General features: G+C 40.3%; 2 protein-coding genes across 3 annotated transcripts in view; one reads left to right on the plus strand and one right to left on the minus strand.

Moving 5' to 3' along the window:
- garem (GRB2 associated, regulator of MAPK1) overlaps positions 1-4,254 on the plus strand; it is an 8,625-nt gene extending 4,371 nt beyond the window's left edge. The window contains exons 4-6 of one of the 2 annotated variants that reach the window (XM_005744872.2): positions 177-1,364; positions 1,646-1,800; positions 1,929-4,254. In XM_005744872.2, coding sequence (XP_005744929.1) covers positions 177-1,364; positions 1,646-1,800; positions 1,929-2,790 — 2,205 coding nt within the window. In that variant the 3' untranslated portion in view covers positions 2,791-4,254. The remainder of the gene's footprint in view (positions 1-176; positions 1,365-1,645; positions 1,801-1,928) is intronic. The other variant, XM_005744873.2, reaches the window with a different exon arrangement.
- A 2,461-nt stretch (positions 4,255-6,715) lies between these two features.
- The window catches only part of prkdc (protein kinase, DNA-activated, catalytic subunit), a 31,699-nt gene continuing 25,073 nt past the window's right edge, over positions 6,716-13,341 (minus strand). Inside the window, exons 66-86 of the mRNA XM_013913777.1 lie at positions 13,279-13,338; positions 12,976-13,084; positions 12,724-12,826; positions 12,463-12,625; positions 12,202-12,376; positions 11,898-12,097; positions 11,462-11,645; positions 11,120-11,280; positions 10,727-10,938; positions 10,546-10,633; positions 10,323-10,466; positions 9,952-10,162; positions 9,787-9,854; positions 9,481-9,701; positions 9,177-9,269; positions 8,958-9,059; positions 8,778-8,849; positions 8,486-8,687; positions 8,074-8,262; positions 7,385-7,524; positions 6,716-7,125 (exon numbers count right to left, since the gene is read on the minus strand). Coding sequence (XP_013769231.1) covers positions 6,921-7,125; positions 7,385-7,524; positions 8,074-8,262; positions 8,486-8,687; positions 8,778-8,849; positions 8,958-9,059; positions 9,177-9,269; positions 9,481-9,701; positions 9,787-9,854; positions 9,952-10,162; positions 10,323-10,466; positions 10,546-10,633; positions 10,727-10,938; positions 11,120-11,280; positions 11,462-11,645; positions 11,898-12,097; positions 12,202-12,376; positions 12,463-12,625; positions 12,724-12,826; positions 12,976-13,084; positions 13,279-13,338 — 3,102 coding nt within the window. The 3' untranslated portion in view covers positions 6,716-6,920. The remainder of the gene's footprint in view (positions 7,126-7,384; positions 7,525-8,073; positions 8,263-8,485; positions 8,688-8,777; positions 8,850-8,957; positions 9,060-9,176; positions 9,270-9,480; positions 9,702-9,786; positions 9,855-9,951; positions 10,163-10,322; positions 10,467-10,545; positions 10,634-10,726; positions 10,939-11,119; positions 11,281-11,461; positions 11,646-11,897; positions 12,098-12,201; positions 12,377-12,462; positions 12,626-12,723; positions 12,827-12,975; positions 13,085-13,278; positions 13,339-13,341) is intronic.

The raw sequence follows: 13,341 nt of genomic DNA on the forward strand, positions 1-13,341 counted from the left end.
GGTGGCTGACTAAATACTTTTTTGCCCCACTGTAGCTATAATTCTAAACGCTTCCACCAAGAGTATTTCATAACTGTAGATTTCCAGTTAAAGTTTAAAATTTTCCAAGTTAAGGTTGGTAAAATAGATTCATTTCATTGCGTATATCGAAATTCATGTATGTAATGTTTTCATAGATGGCTTCAGGGGAATGCAATGAAGACACAGAGGTTTACAACATAACACTAAACACTGGTGATGAACTGACGTTAATGGGCCAAGCTGAGATCCTTTATGCCAAAAGCTTCAAAGAAAAATCAAGATTCAACACCATTTTTAAGAAGATTGGAAAGCTGAACTCCATCAGTAAGATCGGTCGAGGCAAGATGCCTTGCTTGATTTGCATGAACCATCGCACCAATGAGAGCATCAGCCTGCCGTTCCAGTGCAAAGGCAGGTTCAGTACCTGCAGTCCACTTGAGCTTCAGATGCAAGACGGGGAGCACAACATCAGGAACATCGTGGAGAAAACCCGTCTCCCGGTCAATGTGACAGTACCCAGCACCCCACCCCGCAACCAGTATGACCTCCACCTCATTAGGGAGGGTCATCGGTACAAATTGGTCAACATTCAGACGAAAACAGTGGTTGTGTGCTGCATTCTGCGAAGCAATAAAATTATCCCTATCCATTTTCCGTTTCATATAGCCATGCCACGATTTATTGTTCCAGAAGAATTGCTGCAAGGAGAGTTGTGGTTAGATACTATGGTGCATCGCTGGTTTGCGTTCTGCCAGGAGCAGTTTGATATCGATGACTATTCTCGTGCTGTCCGGGACGTACGAACAGACTGGAATGAAGATGGCAAAAGCCCCAAAAAAAGCAGTGGCAATGGTAGTTGTAGCAGTGGAGGAAGCGGGAGTTCAAGCGGCTGTCCCAATCATATGCAAATTCCCAGCTCTTTGACTTACGCCCGAGATGAACTCACCCAGTCCTTCCACCGACTGTCTGTGTGTGTGTACGGCAGCAACCTGCACGGTAACAGTGAGGTCAACTTGCAGGGTTGTATGCCATGCGGAGATTGGGCTCTTATGCCTTCTGATAGTCATCCTTCAGAAGAGAATGAACACTTTTTCCCAGAGCTGTTGGACTGCACAAACCCACAACCAACCCTCAACAAGCTGGATGTTCCCTATGAGGAGCTGTGGTTGGATCACTTGAGAAGTCAGATTCCAAAACCCTCTCAAAGCGAAGGAATCAGAGGCCTCAACAGTGACTGTGCCACAACAGCTGCACTGACAAACCCAGTCACTTGTCCTCTGGGAGCCATAACCAGCTCTGATGTGCCTCTTGCTCCTCCACCAGTCCCACCAAAGTCTGAAGCTGTGAGTATAATCTATTGTACTTTAGAGTTTTCGGTCTTAGGATTGGAGTGTTAGTTGATTTGATGGCGTCCGTGCTCACAACAAATGTATTTTAATACTACAGCAAAAGCCAGCATGAGTAGCTACTATGCAGTAAATTAATAAATAAAACTACTTGAAAACAACAAGTTTGATTGGCTGTTGCAGATAAAAAGCTGAACCTGAGGGTTCTTTGAAGAATGACTGTAATGTAAGAACATAAGCTTTAGTTACTGTTTCAACACAAACTCTTTTCATCCTAGGTGAAGGAAGAATGTCGTCTTTTGAATGCACCACCAATCCCACCACGAGGCCTGAAACAGATCCCATCAGTGCCTGTCCTTTTGAAGCCACGGCAGCAAGAAACTCGGTCTCCAAGTCCAACCCTCTCCTATTATTCTTCTGGTCTCCACAACATGTAAGAATTTAAATTTTCACCCACATTCTCAAAACAAATGCTGTAAGATATCAAGTTTTGTACCTTTCTATGTTTACATGTATGAGGCTATTCTTATGCTATAAATTAATCTACTATTTTTCCATTAGCAGTGGAACATGTGAGCAAGAAGGAACTGACCCACAAGAGCAAAGCCATGTGTGCTACCCTTGCAGCTGGGCTAATTCCATCAGCACTGAACCGAAGGCTGTTTCGCCATGTAGTAGCTCACCGTTAGATGGAGTTTTATCGCGGTTGTCTTGGCCAAATCATTTCAGTGGAGGGGATTCGCATTGCATGGACGAGTTTCTGCCTACAACCTGTCGAAGTTACTACAGCTACCCCAGAAAGAGAACCCCAAGCACTCCAAAAACCTGTACAACCAGCCTTGTTGACTTTGATGGCCGAGAGTATGCACACCGCAGTAAGGACTTTAACTTGCCGAAAGCATCTCTGAGTCCTTTCTGCAACAAATCTTCAAGCTGCAATTCAGAAATGTACAGTGACAAGCTCATAGATGCATCTAACACTAAGCAGAGCCTCTCCTGTCCGATCTTGCCACCAAGAACACCAAAATCAAATGCCATAAAGAAGTGCACAGATGTGCTGTCAGAGTCAGTCTGTGACAGTAAGCCGGAAACTTTATATTCCTCACTTGCTCAACATGAGCAGGGAACAAAAGAGATACACTCCATCTCTAACACTCCAACTGTTAACTGTCCATCCTTGTCTCACACTACACAGTGGCAGCCACCATCGAGCTTGGCTGGCCTTTCAATTGAAGAGGTCTCCAAATGTCTGAAATTTATCGGCCTGCCAGGTGACATTGTTTCTCTTTTCGTGTCTGAAAAAATTGATGGGAATCTACTCCTGCAGCTCACCGAGGAGATTTTGTCTGAGGACTTCAAGCTAAGCAAACTGCAGGTGAAGAAACTCATGCAGTTCATAAATGGGTGGAGACCCAAGATATAACAGTATGTAACTTAAAAACTCCTGTAAAGCTGAGAACATCATGCCTTCAGTATGTATGCTATGCACATCAAGCCACAAAGAGTTTCTTTTTGTATAGTATGAACTTATTTCTTGTTACTACATGGTGGGGAAGACAAGTGGGTAATGCCCACTTAAAGTCTATGACTCCTATTTGCTAACTGAATGGAATCATTTGGCACTTTCACAACGACATTTACATGTCAACTGCTTACTTTTACACCCACGACCTATTCATGTCATTACACAGATACTAATTTAAGCCAGGGAATTGAAAGAAATCCACATAATCGTTTTAATGTGAGAGCTATATGAAGACAATATTGTCTTTTGTAAAAGGAGAGTGTCACAGAATTTTGCTGCGAATAGCTAAATGTTTAAAAGAGCACGAACTAGAAAATATTTGAAATATATATATATAGTAGAGCCAACTGCCAATAATTACAGAAAACCCAGTTTGGTATCAGGTGACAGGAGATGGTTAACTTTGGAAAATTAATTACTGCATGACAGGGTTCTGTTTTCCCTCAGAATTTGCATCCCCTTAATATAACTGTGCTAATAACAGTTAGCTACGCTAAGTCATTATCTGCAGTAGGGTTTAAAGGTGACACTTCCTATGCAAGAGCTCTTTTTTGTGTGTGCCTGAAGTTAAACACTGCTTATTGTAACCTAAAACGTCTCAGCTAAATGTCACTTTGGGTTATTTAAGCCTGAAAAGAAATTGGTTACATCTAACCAAATTCTGTCCTTTCTTTTAAACTCACATGGAGATAACCAAAAGCGCCAACAGATCTTGGCGTCCAATATAAATGAAAAATTAAATGCATCATGCACTTTGGTAGATTTCAGATTAAATATAGCAGTTGAGGTCATTAAATATAATTGATGAGATTGTTTATGTAGAGAATGAATGCACTACATTTTTTTAATTGCAAGGGTACTCATTTGTTTCCACTGTATGTATTGGTAAGTGTTACCTACAATACTTGCGAGACAGAAGTAATAGTTTTTTGCGCCTTAACCCAGAGACCTTAAACCATTTGATATGTTGACGTAACATTTTCTTTTTGTCAGAGAGTATACACTAACAACGGGAGTTTCTCCAGACCACAGAAGCATGTAGGCTAAACTTGAAAATGATAAACTACAATGAAATATTTGTTTGTATTGGTAACTTTTTAAAAAAATACCCTTGATTCAGAATTGAGTTATTTATGCAGTAATTTAACATGATGCAAAATATGCAGGAGAGTTATTGTCAGACCATTCTTATGGCTGACACTTGAAGGTGCCTCAGCAGTCACAGCTTTTGTACAACTCGGGTCTGGTCTGTTGGCCAATAGCTGTTGTTTTGTTCCCCCCCCACCCAACAGTTTTTTTCTCTTTTTTACAGTGGGGTGTTACATATTTTACTTGATATTTTTTTTATTTTGTATGTAGGTGCAAATTAAATATAATTTTTTTTTTTATTGAAATGATTACTAATGTTGAGATTATTTTTTATTGAGAAAAGCTTATGTTCAAATTTCTGTTTTGTTTTTTTTAATTCTGTAAAATGTGGGTTCTACTCGGGTTTCTAACTTCATGCAGTAAAATAACACTCGGTCACGGGGGGAAAATACCTACGAATCTCTTTCGCACTCCATGGACACTGACCAAAAGATAATGTTAATAAGCTGTATTTCCTTTTAAGTTAGTGTCAGTATCGCTGTTTTTATGGAGAATGATTTCTGTCCCTGGAAACTTATTACATAGCATAATGTCTTATGCAATAGCCATGGCACTCCAAAGTGACCACGGAAAGGAAATGCAAAGCAGTGGAGTATTATAGGGTATTATTAAGCGTATTGAAAATGCCACAGTGTTCATTTATAAAAAATGCATGCCAAAGAAATAATTCAAAAACCATTAGCCAATTTAAATTGAAGAATTCTGCAATTATTCAATGAACTGTGAAAACACTCCAACATCTAGCCGTGTCCGACTAATCCAACGTTGTGAAGCACTCGGAACCAAAGCTCATTCTGCGTTGGTAACACACTCAGCTCTGGATCACTGCCTACATGAACTGTTGCAATTTTTTGTACAAAAAGAAGGTAAATAACTGTGACACTGGGTTTGACATCATTACTTACAAGTTGAGTTCTGAACATTTGTTTTTCATTTTAACTCTTGTTTTCCCTGTTTCCCCTTTTGCATTGTATCATCTATTAAACATGGATTAACTGGTGCTCGTGTTTTTCTTCTTGGTCAAGTAACAGTAGTAGGCTTCATAGTAGTAACGAGCATGACCATTATACTACTGATCACAAAGTTTAAGTGATTAACGCAATCTATATGAAATACAGCAAGAGCTTTATGTGTAAGTCAGTCTTCATTCATTGATAATTCACAAAATAATTATTTTAAGGCGTGCCTGCCTGTCCAGGGAAATACGTGTCTATGCTGTGACATGGAGAAACATGAGTTTCATCAATTCCCCAGAATATTGTGACATATGGTGGTTTCACCACTTGGCTCCATGTCTATGTTAAAGTTGCAAAGTCAGAGCAGAGGCTAAAAGGACAGGGAGACATTCGAGGATTTAAAATTTGAATTTCATACTTCATAAAATTACAGCTTGTTCCAGTTCAATTCATCAAGTTTAGAAGAGTAGCCATCTGAAATTTACCACCTTGGGTCATTTTCCCCCAAAATTCACGTCAGAATTCATTTTAGTCGTCTCTGGATTCAGTGAATAACTTCCAGTTAGAAAACTCACCTGGTTTATTTCTTTCTAACATTATTTTGCTCTTTTCCAGTGCGACTGATGATTTGTTCAGCTGATAGACAATTATCTATAATTTGGGTCATTTCTCAGGCAAAATTTGAGATGACTAAAGAATTAATAGAGACAATAAGTAACTGATTAACTGGTTATTTTTAGTAATTGATATTGAGTGTATGTTATCTGCATCTTTTATAGAATAGCAAATTGAATACAGGCGCATGTCAAATGCTGCAAAAAGGAAGTGAGACAGCAAATTGCATCAGGTGTTCAGCACCTTTATCAACAGTTTGCTGTTTCGTTACTTCTGCTGTCTTGCACTTTCCGGTTATACATTAAGCAGCTGACATGCCACAGATCAAAGGTTTCCTAAGTTCTGCTTTTTATCAACATGTGATTTAGGCTTACATATTCTAAACCACATACTTTTAAAGCTTTGATTAAATTTGAATGTCTTTAAGTAAGTGTGATTTATTGAAAATACTTTGCACAAGCCTTATCCATATAAACGATTTCAATAGAGGTTATGAAAGAGCAGACATGCCTGTTTTCTTCAGGTGCTGGTGCACTGTGCAGCATCCGGCTTTTTAAAATAAGTGTACATAAATGCAGATTTTAAAGGTTTTGCCTATTTTTCATGTAATTATGTGTCTACTGTTACCAACATGTTTTATTACCTCACTCTAAAGACACACACTTGGTCAAATTTGGCAAGCTCGACTTTTAAAACAACTGCATATGAACAATGACTAGGCCTGTGATGCCAACTTGTGCTTATTTGTTGCATTGTTAGCCGTTCCTGCCATTTGCTGCCTCCTTCCTGACTCCACCAGGTTTTGTATGGAGCATTTGTCTTGATGTCAACACAGCAACTTGTTTAAAAAATGGCTAATGCTCTAAGGAAACTAATTTGATTGGACTGGTACTTGACTGGTATTAGTTACCATTAGTAACTAATGGGTGATCATCAGTTATCCCGTTCAACTGTCAAATCTCTAATCTGACTAATTCCCGTTCTTAATGGGAAAGTTTTCTGATTACCTGCCCTGTGCAACTGAATTATAACTACATGGCTGAATTCAAAACAAAATATTACTATATGAATGCCGTAGTGTATAGTTATAAATTAGTTACAGATTTCACACTTTCCACAGAATTTTATTTCTTCCTTTTGTTCCAAACGTCATACAATTTTGCCAAGCAAATTGGCAAAAAAAGAACAAGACGCATATAAAGGTTTTCCACAACTGCATTAGAGAACATATTTGACATCAAAGGATTCTTTCAGGCCCTAAAAATCATTTGCATACAGTTTCTAAACGTGTGATTTATTTTGAATGACTCAAATCCACGGTTCCCAGCCCACCCAAACTCTGCAAAGCACATTTGGATCCATGGCCTGGTCTAGCAGACAGTCCACCTGATTCTCCACTGACAGGCCGTCGGCTGGAAGTCTAGCACGAATGTTGTGCTCCTTAGTGCCCAGAGCCACCGACTGCATCCCCGGGAAGGCACCATCCTTCTCAAAACCCAGCTTCAGCTCCTCACTGACAAAATAAACCCAAAACATCAAGTCAAAAACAAGACAAGCTGGAGAATAACAAAACAGTGACTGAATTGTATTATAAAGGTTTCTGATTTCAGATATGACCCCTAATATGAATCAACACACTCAGTAAAATGTTACCATTAGTTGAGTACTGGGACTTTCCATCATTATGGATGTCAAAAACAGGGTTGTACTAGCATAGAACGTTAATTAATTAAATCCTATTAGACGTTTCATAATATGATCTGATGATCTACCTGGTTATAGCAGCTGGATTAGCTCCATCCAGTTTTCTCTTGGCAAAGTTAACCTTCTGCAAGGGATACCAGTTGATTTCTTTGGTGTTCACAGTCTCTGTCCATGTGCCTCCTTTCCTCAGTTGTTTCATCTCAAAGTTCTGCATGATAACAATAACACAACTTTTTTGTACCGTAATTTGAAAAACAGATTAAACGTTTTTAATGTGCAACAGCAAGTAACATTTTATTGGGGGAAATTAAATTAATTCAATTGTTGTTCACAAACAAAAACTGTAAAACAACAATAGACTATACAATGGCCAAGAGCCACAAATGAAAACAGAACATGCCACATGTTGTATATAATACAATCTTGATCCGTATCCAAAATTCAGCATGTGCTGTCTGCAAAGTCGAGGGGTGATGATTTGAACTTGCTTTGGATACAACACAGGACTTGGGCACTTTGCAGTCATTGAGTCGACCATGAACTTCTCTGTATTCTAGAGTCAAATGATCCTAAGCACAGACCCAAATCTTCAAGAGAAGGGCTGAGGAAGAAACGAATCCAGAAAAGTCCAGACTTCAACCTGACTGGAATAATGTGGCGACACCTTAAGAGAGTTGTGGCTAAATGGATGCAATAAAATCTCAATGAACACTATTGAAAACATTATCCAAAATCTATCCACTCATTCAATGGTTACCTTCCAGTCCAGGGAGGGTTCCTTGACAAACACGTCCATAGTGTTAAGCAGAAGGTCTGGCTCAGCCCTGTAGGCCCGCAACGAATGAACCATGATGTTCTGGATCAAACCGGACTCCTTCAAGGGTTGCATTAAATTCACAAACTGTTGGGTCAGCCGGAAAGGCATGAGCTCAGGCACAGGGAGGAACTGGGAGAAAATACGGGATTGCACAGAAAGAGATTAACAGTACAGTAGGTCACCTTCTGACATGCTTCACATTCATGCAGCCGGTCACCTCAGCGGTGACAGTAAGATTCATACACCTAAACCAGACAATAAATTCTCCCAACCCAATCACGTGTAAATCACTTATTGCCTCTTCTATGGCATTTTGCTTTAGGCGAGTTAACATTCCTTTCACTGGATATACCTGTGTGGATGAGCCAAACGCATGCCCAAAGTCAATGCCAATCATGCCCCCTGTTTCCATATTTATCATGAAGTTGGAGAGGTGGCGATCTCCAATCCCAAGAATCCAGTGACTCACACACAGCAAAGCGTGAGAGCTAATGAAGTGGGATCGCAGGGACAGAAAGGCCTCCGGACTGTTGCACATGTTTAGAAAAGCTCTCCTAGAATTTAAAACAAAGAAAAATATGAAGGTTATTACTGCAAGTGTTACCATGTCCTGAGCAGTCATGCTATACATGCAGTCCACTTACTTCAGCAAATCGCTGGGCACACACTGCAATACTTTCATAAAGTTGTTGACAGCATCGGCACGTTTTGCTTTCCTGGCAAAGAATGAAATGCAAGTGTAAGTCTGTTAAAATTATTCAAATTGTTTTTTATGAGCATTTATTGAACCCAGTGTCATAGGAGTAAAAATTCAGGTAACTCACTTATAGGCCAGACCATAAAGTGCAATAGCGCTCACACGATTTTTGTCTTTTCGGTTTTCTGGTGCAAAGCGTGAGAGCCAGGCGTTGTACTCATCCATGGAACTTTAAAACAAAGACACAACTGCCATCATATCATCAAACTCATCACACACTAGATGAACTTCATGTTCTTCACCAAACACAGGGCCACGGCATTAGGGTGGAATAAATATACTGTACCTCCCTGCCCTCTGCTGCTCCTCCTCAGTCATTGTGTTGAGCACAAACTCCTTTAGAGTACAGGTGTTTTCCATCCATTCAATCAGACCAATTCTGTAATCATAATTTGCTTAGTTAGTTAATAATTGTTAAGTAATTAAATATGGGACCAAGAACCAAATGATACTTATAATATTAAATAAATTTTTCTTACTGGATAGTCTTATCAGAGAAAATAAAATAAAAAAAACCCATTTTATTCGATCTTTAATCAGTGTAAGTGGAACTGAAGGGACAGATATGGAGACACAGACATGCCCACCACCTTGTGTTTATAGGAATGACTTGATAGGTGCGGAGCTGCAAGCCTCTGTGCAAACACGACGTGTCCTGGCTCAGCAGGATGTTCATGACAGCGAAAAGCTGTTCGATTCGTTGGTCCTGTCGGAGGTCCTCCCCGCCCTTTACCAGAAAGGGATGGTCCCGCTCGTCATCCCCACGAATGATGAGACGCTTGGGACGACGAATAGAAGACATCACCTTTACCTGCAGGCAAGATCCCAGAGAACTTTCACACTTACAGCCAGGACGAGAACAAACCGTTTAACTCTTCCTGTTTTAAAGTGCATACCCTCTCATCAAAGCCGGTTATCTTTGCATGATACTCTGGCAGTGGTTTGGCTCTCCCGTCATATTGTCCTGCGAGAAAGAAAACACAGCCTCATCAGTGGATAGAACATAACGGATGAGACTGTTTGAAATAAATCAAACAATATTAATCAGTATAGCTCTTAACCTGGGATCTCCAGCTCATTTCTGAATGAGTCTGCTTTAAATCCACTCAGCCAAGGTGAGTATTCCTTCAGGTTCCCTGGCTCCTTCTGAAATCCACGCATGGATGCAACCAGGTCCAGGTCCACTTTCTGCAAAAAGGTTTCATCTTTCCTCTTTTCAAACAGCTGTTTGCCGTTCGGTCCCAACAATTTCTCCACGTCTTTGAAAAACTTCTGCAGGGAACAGCATAACATTATATTTTCTTGATTAGAAGCTGCATATTCTTTTCACTTGCTGATGAATGATCTGTACTAGCCTCCTAATTTCACAAATTTCTGGAGAATCATATTTTTGAGATAAAAAAAGAGGAAAAAAAGAAAAGAAATGACAAACTTTAATGAATTTCTTTCGAAACATCCCGTGACTATCTGCGCTGCAGTCTCCGAGTATAGACCGCATCTCTTCATACATGTCTCCCATTTGCTTCCTGTTAAAAGTCGGCTTTTCCAGTTCAATTCTTACGCCATCCCACCAATCCTGCGTGTGGACAGAATGAAAACAATCAGTTTTCGTCTGGCATTTTGATTGAAATCATGTCTGAACTTTCACTCATTACCTTAAAAATCATCTCAGGATTTGTCAGCTGCTGAAGCGCATCCACAAAGTTCTTCACAGCACCTCCCTTGTCCAGCATGCTCTTGAGCCTGTTGATGCACAGCGCTCATAAAATTAAACTGAAGCTTTTGAAAAAATATTTTTAACACCGACCCCCCAAAAAACTGCACCTACAAACTTACCTGTTGACAAACTCCTGTTGCTGGTGTCCTGTAGCCGAGTCCTCAAACTGGTAGCTCTCACTGCTGATCATGAGTGCATAAACCAGTGCCTGAGGGTAGCACTCTGCTATCTGCTCTATGCAGTGCTGTACTGCCACAGCTTCTGGCTTGTCCAAAAGAGCAACCATCTGACTGATCCAGCTAATCAGCATCCAGCAGGGAACAGACATCATCTATATACAGACAGACGACACAATTAAAACATCTGCATTCCCAAAGCTTTAAGGTATTTGGTTTACATTTGCTAATAGTTTCAATGTTTTTTATGTTTACTGGACATTTATTATTTTTCTTTTATAATCAGCAGAATTACGTTTCGACATACTAAAGACATTCTTTGTTAAAAAAGCTAACCTCTTTTGTCATGAGGTCCAGCGTCTCAGACGGGTACAACTCAATGATCTGTAGCAGGCGTGGGAACCTGAGGCGAGCCTCCTCTGAATTCATCTTCAGTGCTTTCAACATGTTTTCCACTACATGCATCGGCAGCACCAGAAGGTCTGGAAACTGTGTTTCTGTAACCGTAAACAATGGCAACCAACATTTGAGGGAAGAAATAATCCTTTCAGTAGTCTTCAGCACACAGCTAAAGTGTTAAGACCAAGTATTGATCACATTAAGTACTCTGGGTGCTCACTGTTGGTCTTTTTTGCATCAATCTGAACAAATATCTACCTGGGAAATGTCACTACTCACCAGCATCGCTCTGCTCCTCCTCTCTTAACCGTTTGTCACAGAAGTTAGCCAAGGTCATGTACGTCTCTATGACGCTGCTAGTCTCCACAAAGTCCTGAGAATAAGACTGAAGCTCCTCGTCGGCCTTTCTGGTCGCTTCACATAGCAACTTCAGCGCCTGTAACTGCAATCCCACTTCCACTTTCTGCAGGAAAAAACTGCTTTTGTGATTCATTTGTTCATTCAATTGGTATAAAATTACAAAGAAGGGCTTAGTGTGATAATCTGCTGTGGAATAAAGTGGAGCCTTTTGCAATTCCCACATATAGCACAGAAATGATGCAGAACACTTTACATCCAATTATATTTGCCACTATAATCCCAGCTTAGTCATTCATGCAAGTTTCTTCTCTAGCCAGCAACTATAAACAATGTATTTTCCTAAAAAGTAGAGTACCTTTGGATCTGCATTGGACGAGGAAACTCCAGAAAGCTTTACGACTCTCTCTGCTTTGTCAGCATCGATAGTTCCTAGGACTGACGGACTTCTGCTTACAGCTGTGGCCAAGATGTCGAACGATGTACCCTGGAGAATCTTCTGGTATCTGAACACTTTAGCTGTAGCACTCTGACTGTCAGTGTCAGCCTGAAGGTCCTCTGGAGAGAGAAATGAGCTGACATGAAATATGGCAAAAAAGAAAGCTGAAGGCCTTTAAGCTTTGAATACTCGACACTTGTGTGGCATTCTTTTTCCTTCTCACCCAGGAGTGGGATGGTTTTCAGCATGGTGCTGATTTGCTCCACAGGACCCTGAGCCTGACACCGTTTATGGCTGTAGCGGCTAAAACTGTGGACCCACCGCAGCAGCCATCTTCTGTCCATTTTGGCTTCTTTATGAAGTTCTTTCAGCAGCTTCACAGCTACGGGGAAGTTATTCTGAAAACATTTGTTTGTCCAGGATGAGTTTGATGGGAAAGCATGCTAAAGAACAGACAGAGGAACATCCACACTTGTTTCTTCACCTGCTTCTGGGCTCCATCAGCCATGCGTAGCTTCATGTTGAACTTGCAGTCATTTACTAATGTCTCAATGTCGCCCGCTGGGTCACCTGAGCCGTCCACCTCCATGCTGTCAGATGGAGCATGGCCTCTGAGCTTTTCCCTGATCTTATCCAAAAAGAAACACCTGAAACGTAGAGAAAAAAATAAGGTAGTATCAGGTTCTGTTATTTGTCTTTACTTTAAAAAAAAAAAAAGAAAGATATGCACGCAGAGTCTTCTTACCGAGATGTAATGATATCATCCCACACATTCACTGGGTCCACTTTAGCATCAGGATACCGTTCAGTCCATGATCTGATGAGGTGCTTGAGGGAGTCCAAAGACACTAATAAAAAAATTTAAAAATTGCAAAAATGTTTCAGAGCTTGAAAAAAAAGATTCAAACAAAGGAAGTTTTAGGAATAAATATTCCAAAATCTTGTAAAAAGACCAAACAAACATTTTAAACATTTTAAAAAGCCACTATCCACTCACCCTCTTCTTTAATAAACAACAGGAAGTCCTGGATTTCGGTCAAGGCCTGCACTGACTGCAGAATGGTTAGCCGGCTTTTAGTCAGGAGTGTATCCACGTTGGAGTAACTCTATATGAGGCAAACGAAGTAAGCATGAGTAATAAGTTAATCTAGATAACACACTTGTCTGCTTATTCAGTTAACAGCAACAATCTGTACATATATAACCGTTTTTTCCCCCCCATTTCATTTATGAAATAAACTGTTCTCTGTAAATCAAAGAATCGAATGTGCTGGACAGAGAAATGAGTGTGAGAGCAGACCTCCATAAAGAGCTGCATGGCGTAGTTTGTGTAGTATTTGGCGCGGTCGTAGTCCTCTTGCAG

This window comes from Pundamilia nyererei, unplaced genomic scaffold, assembly GCF_000239375.1.
Source record: "Pundamilia nyererei isolate P.nyererei 1_Seehausen unplaced genomic scaffold, PunNye1.0 scaffold00150, whole genome shotgun sequence".
NCBI classification, from domain to species: Eukaryota; Metazoa; Chordata; class Actinopteri; order Cichliformes; family Cichlidae; genus Pundamilia; species Pundamilia nyererei.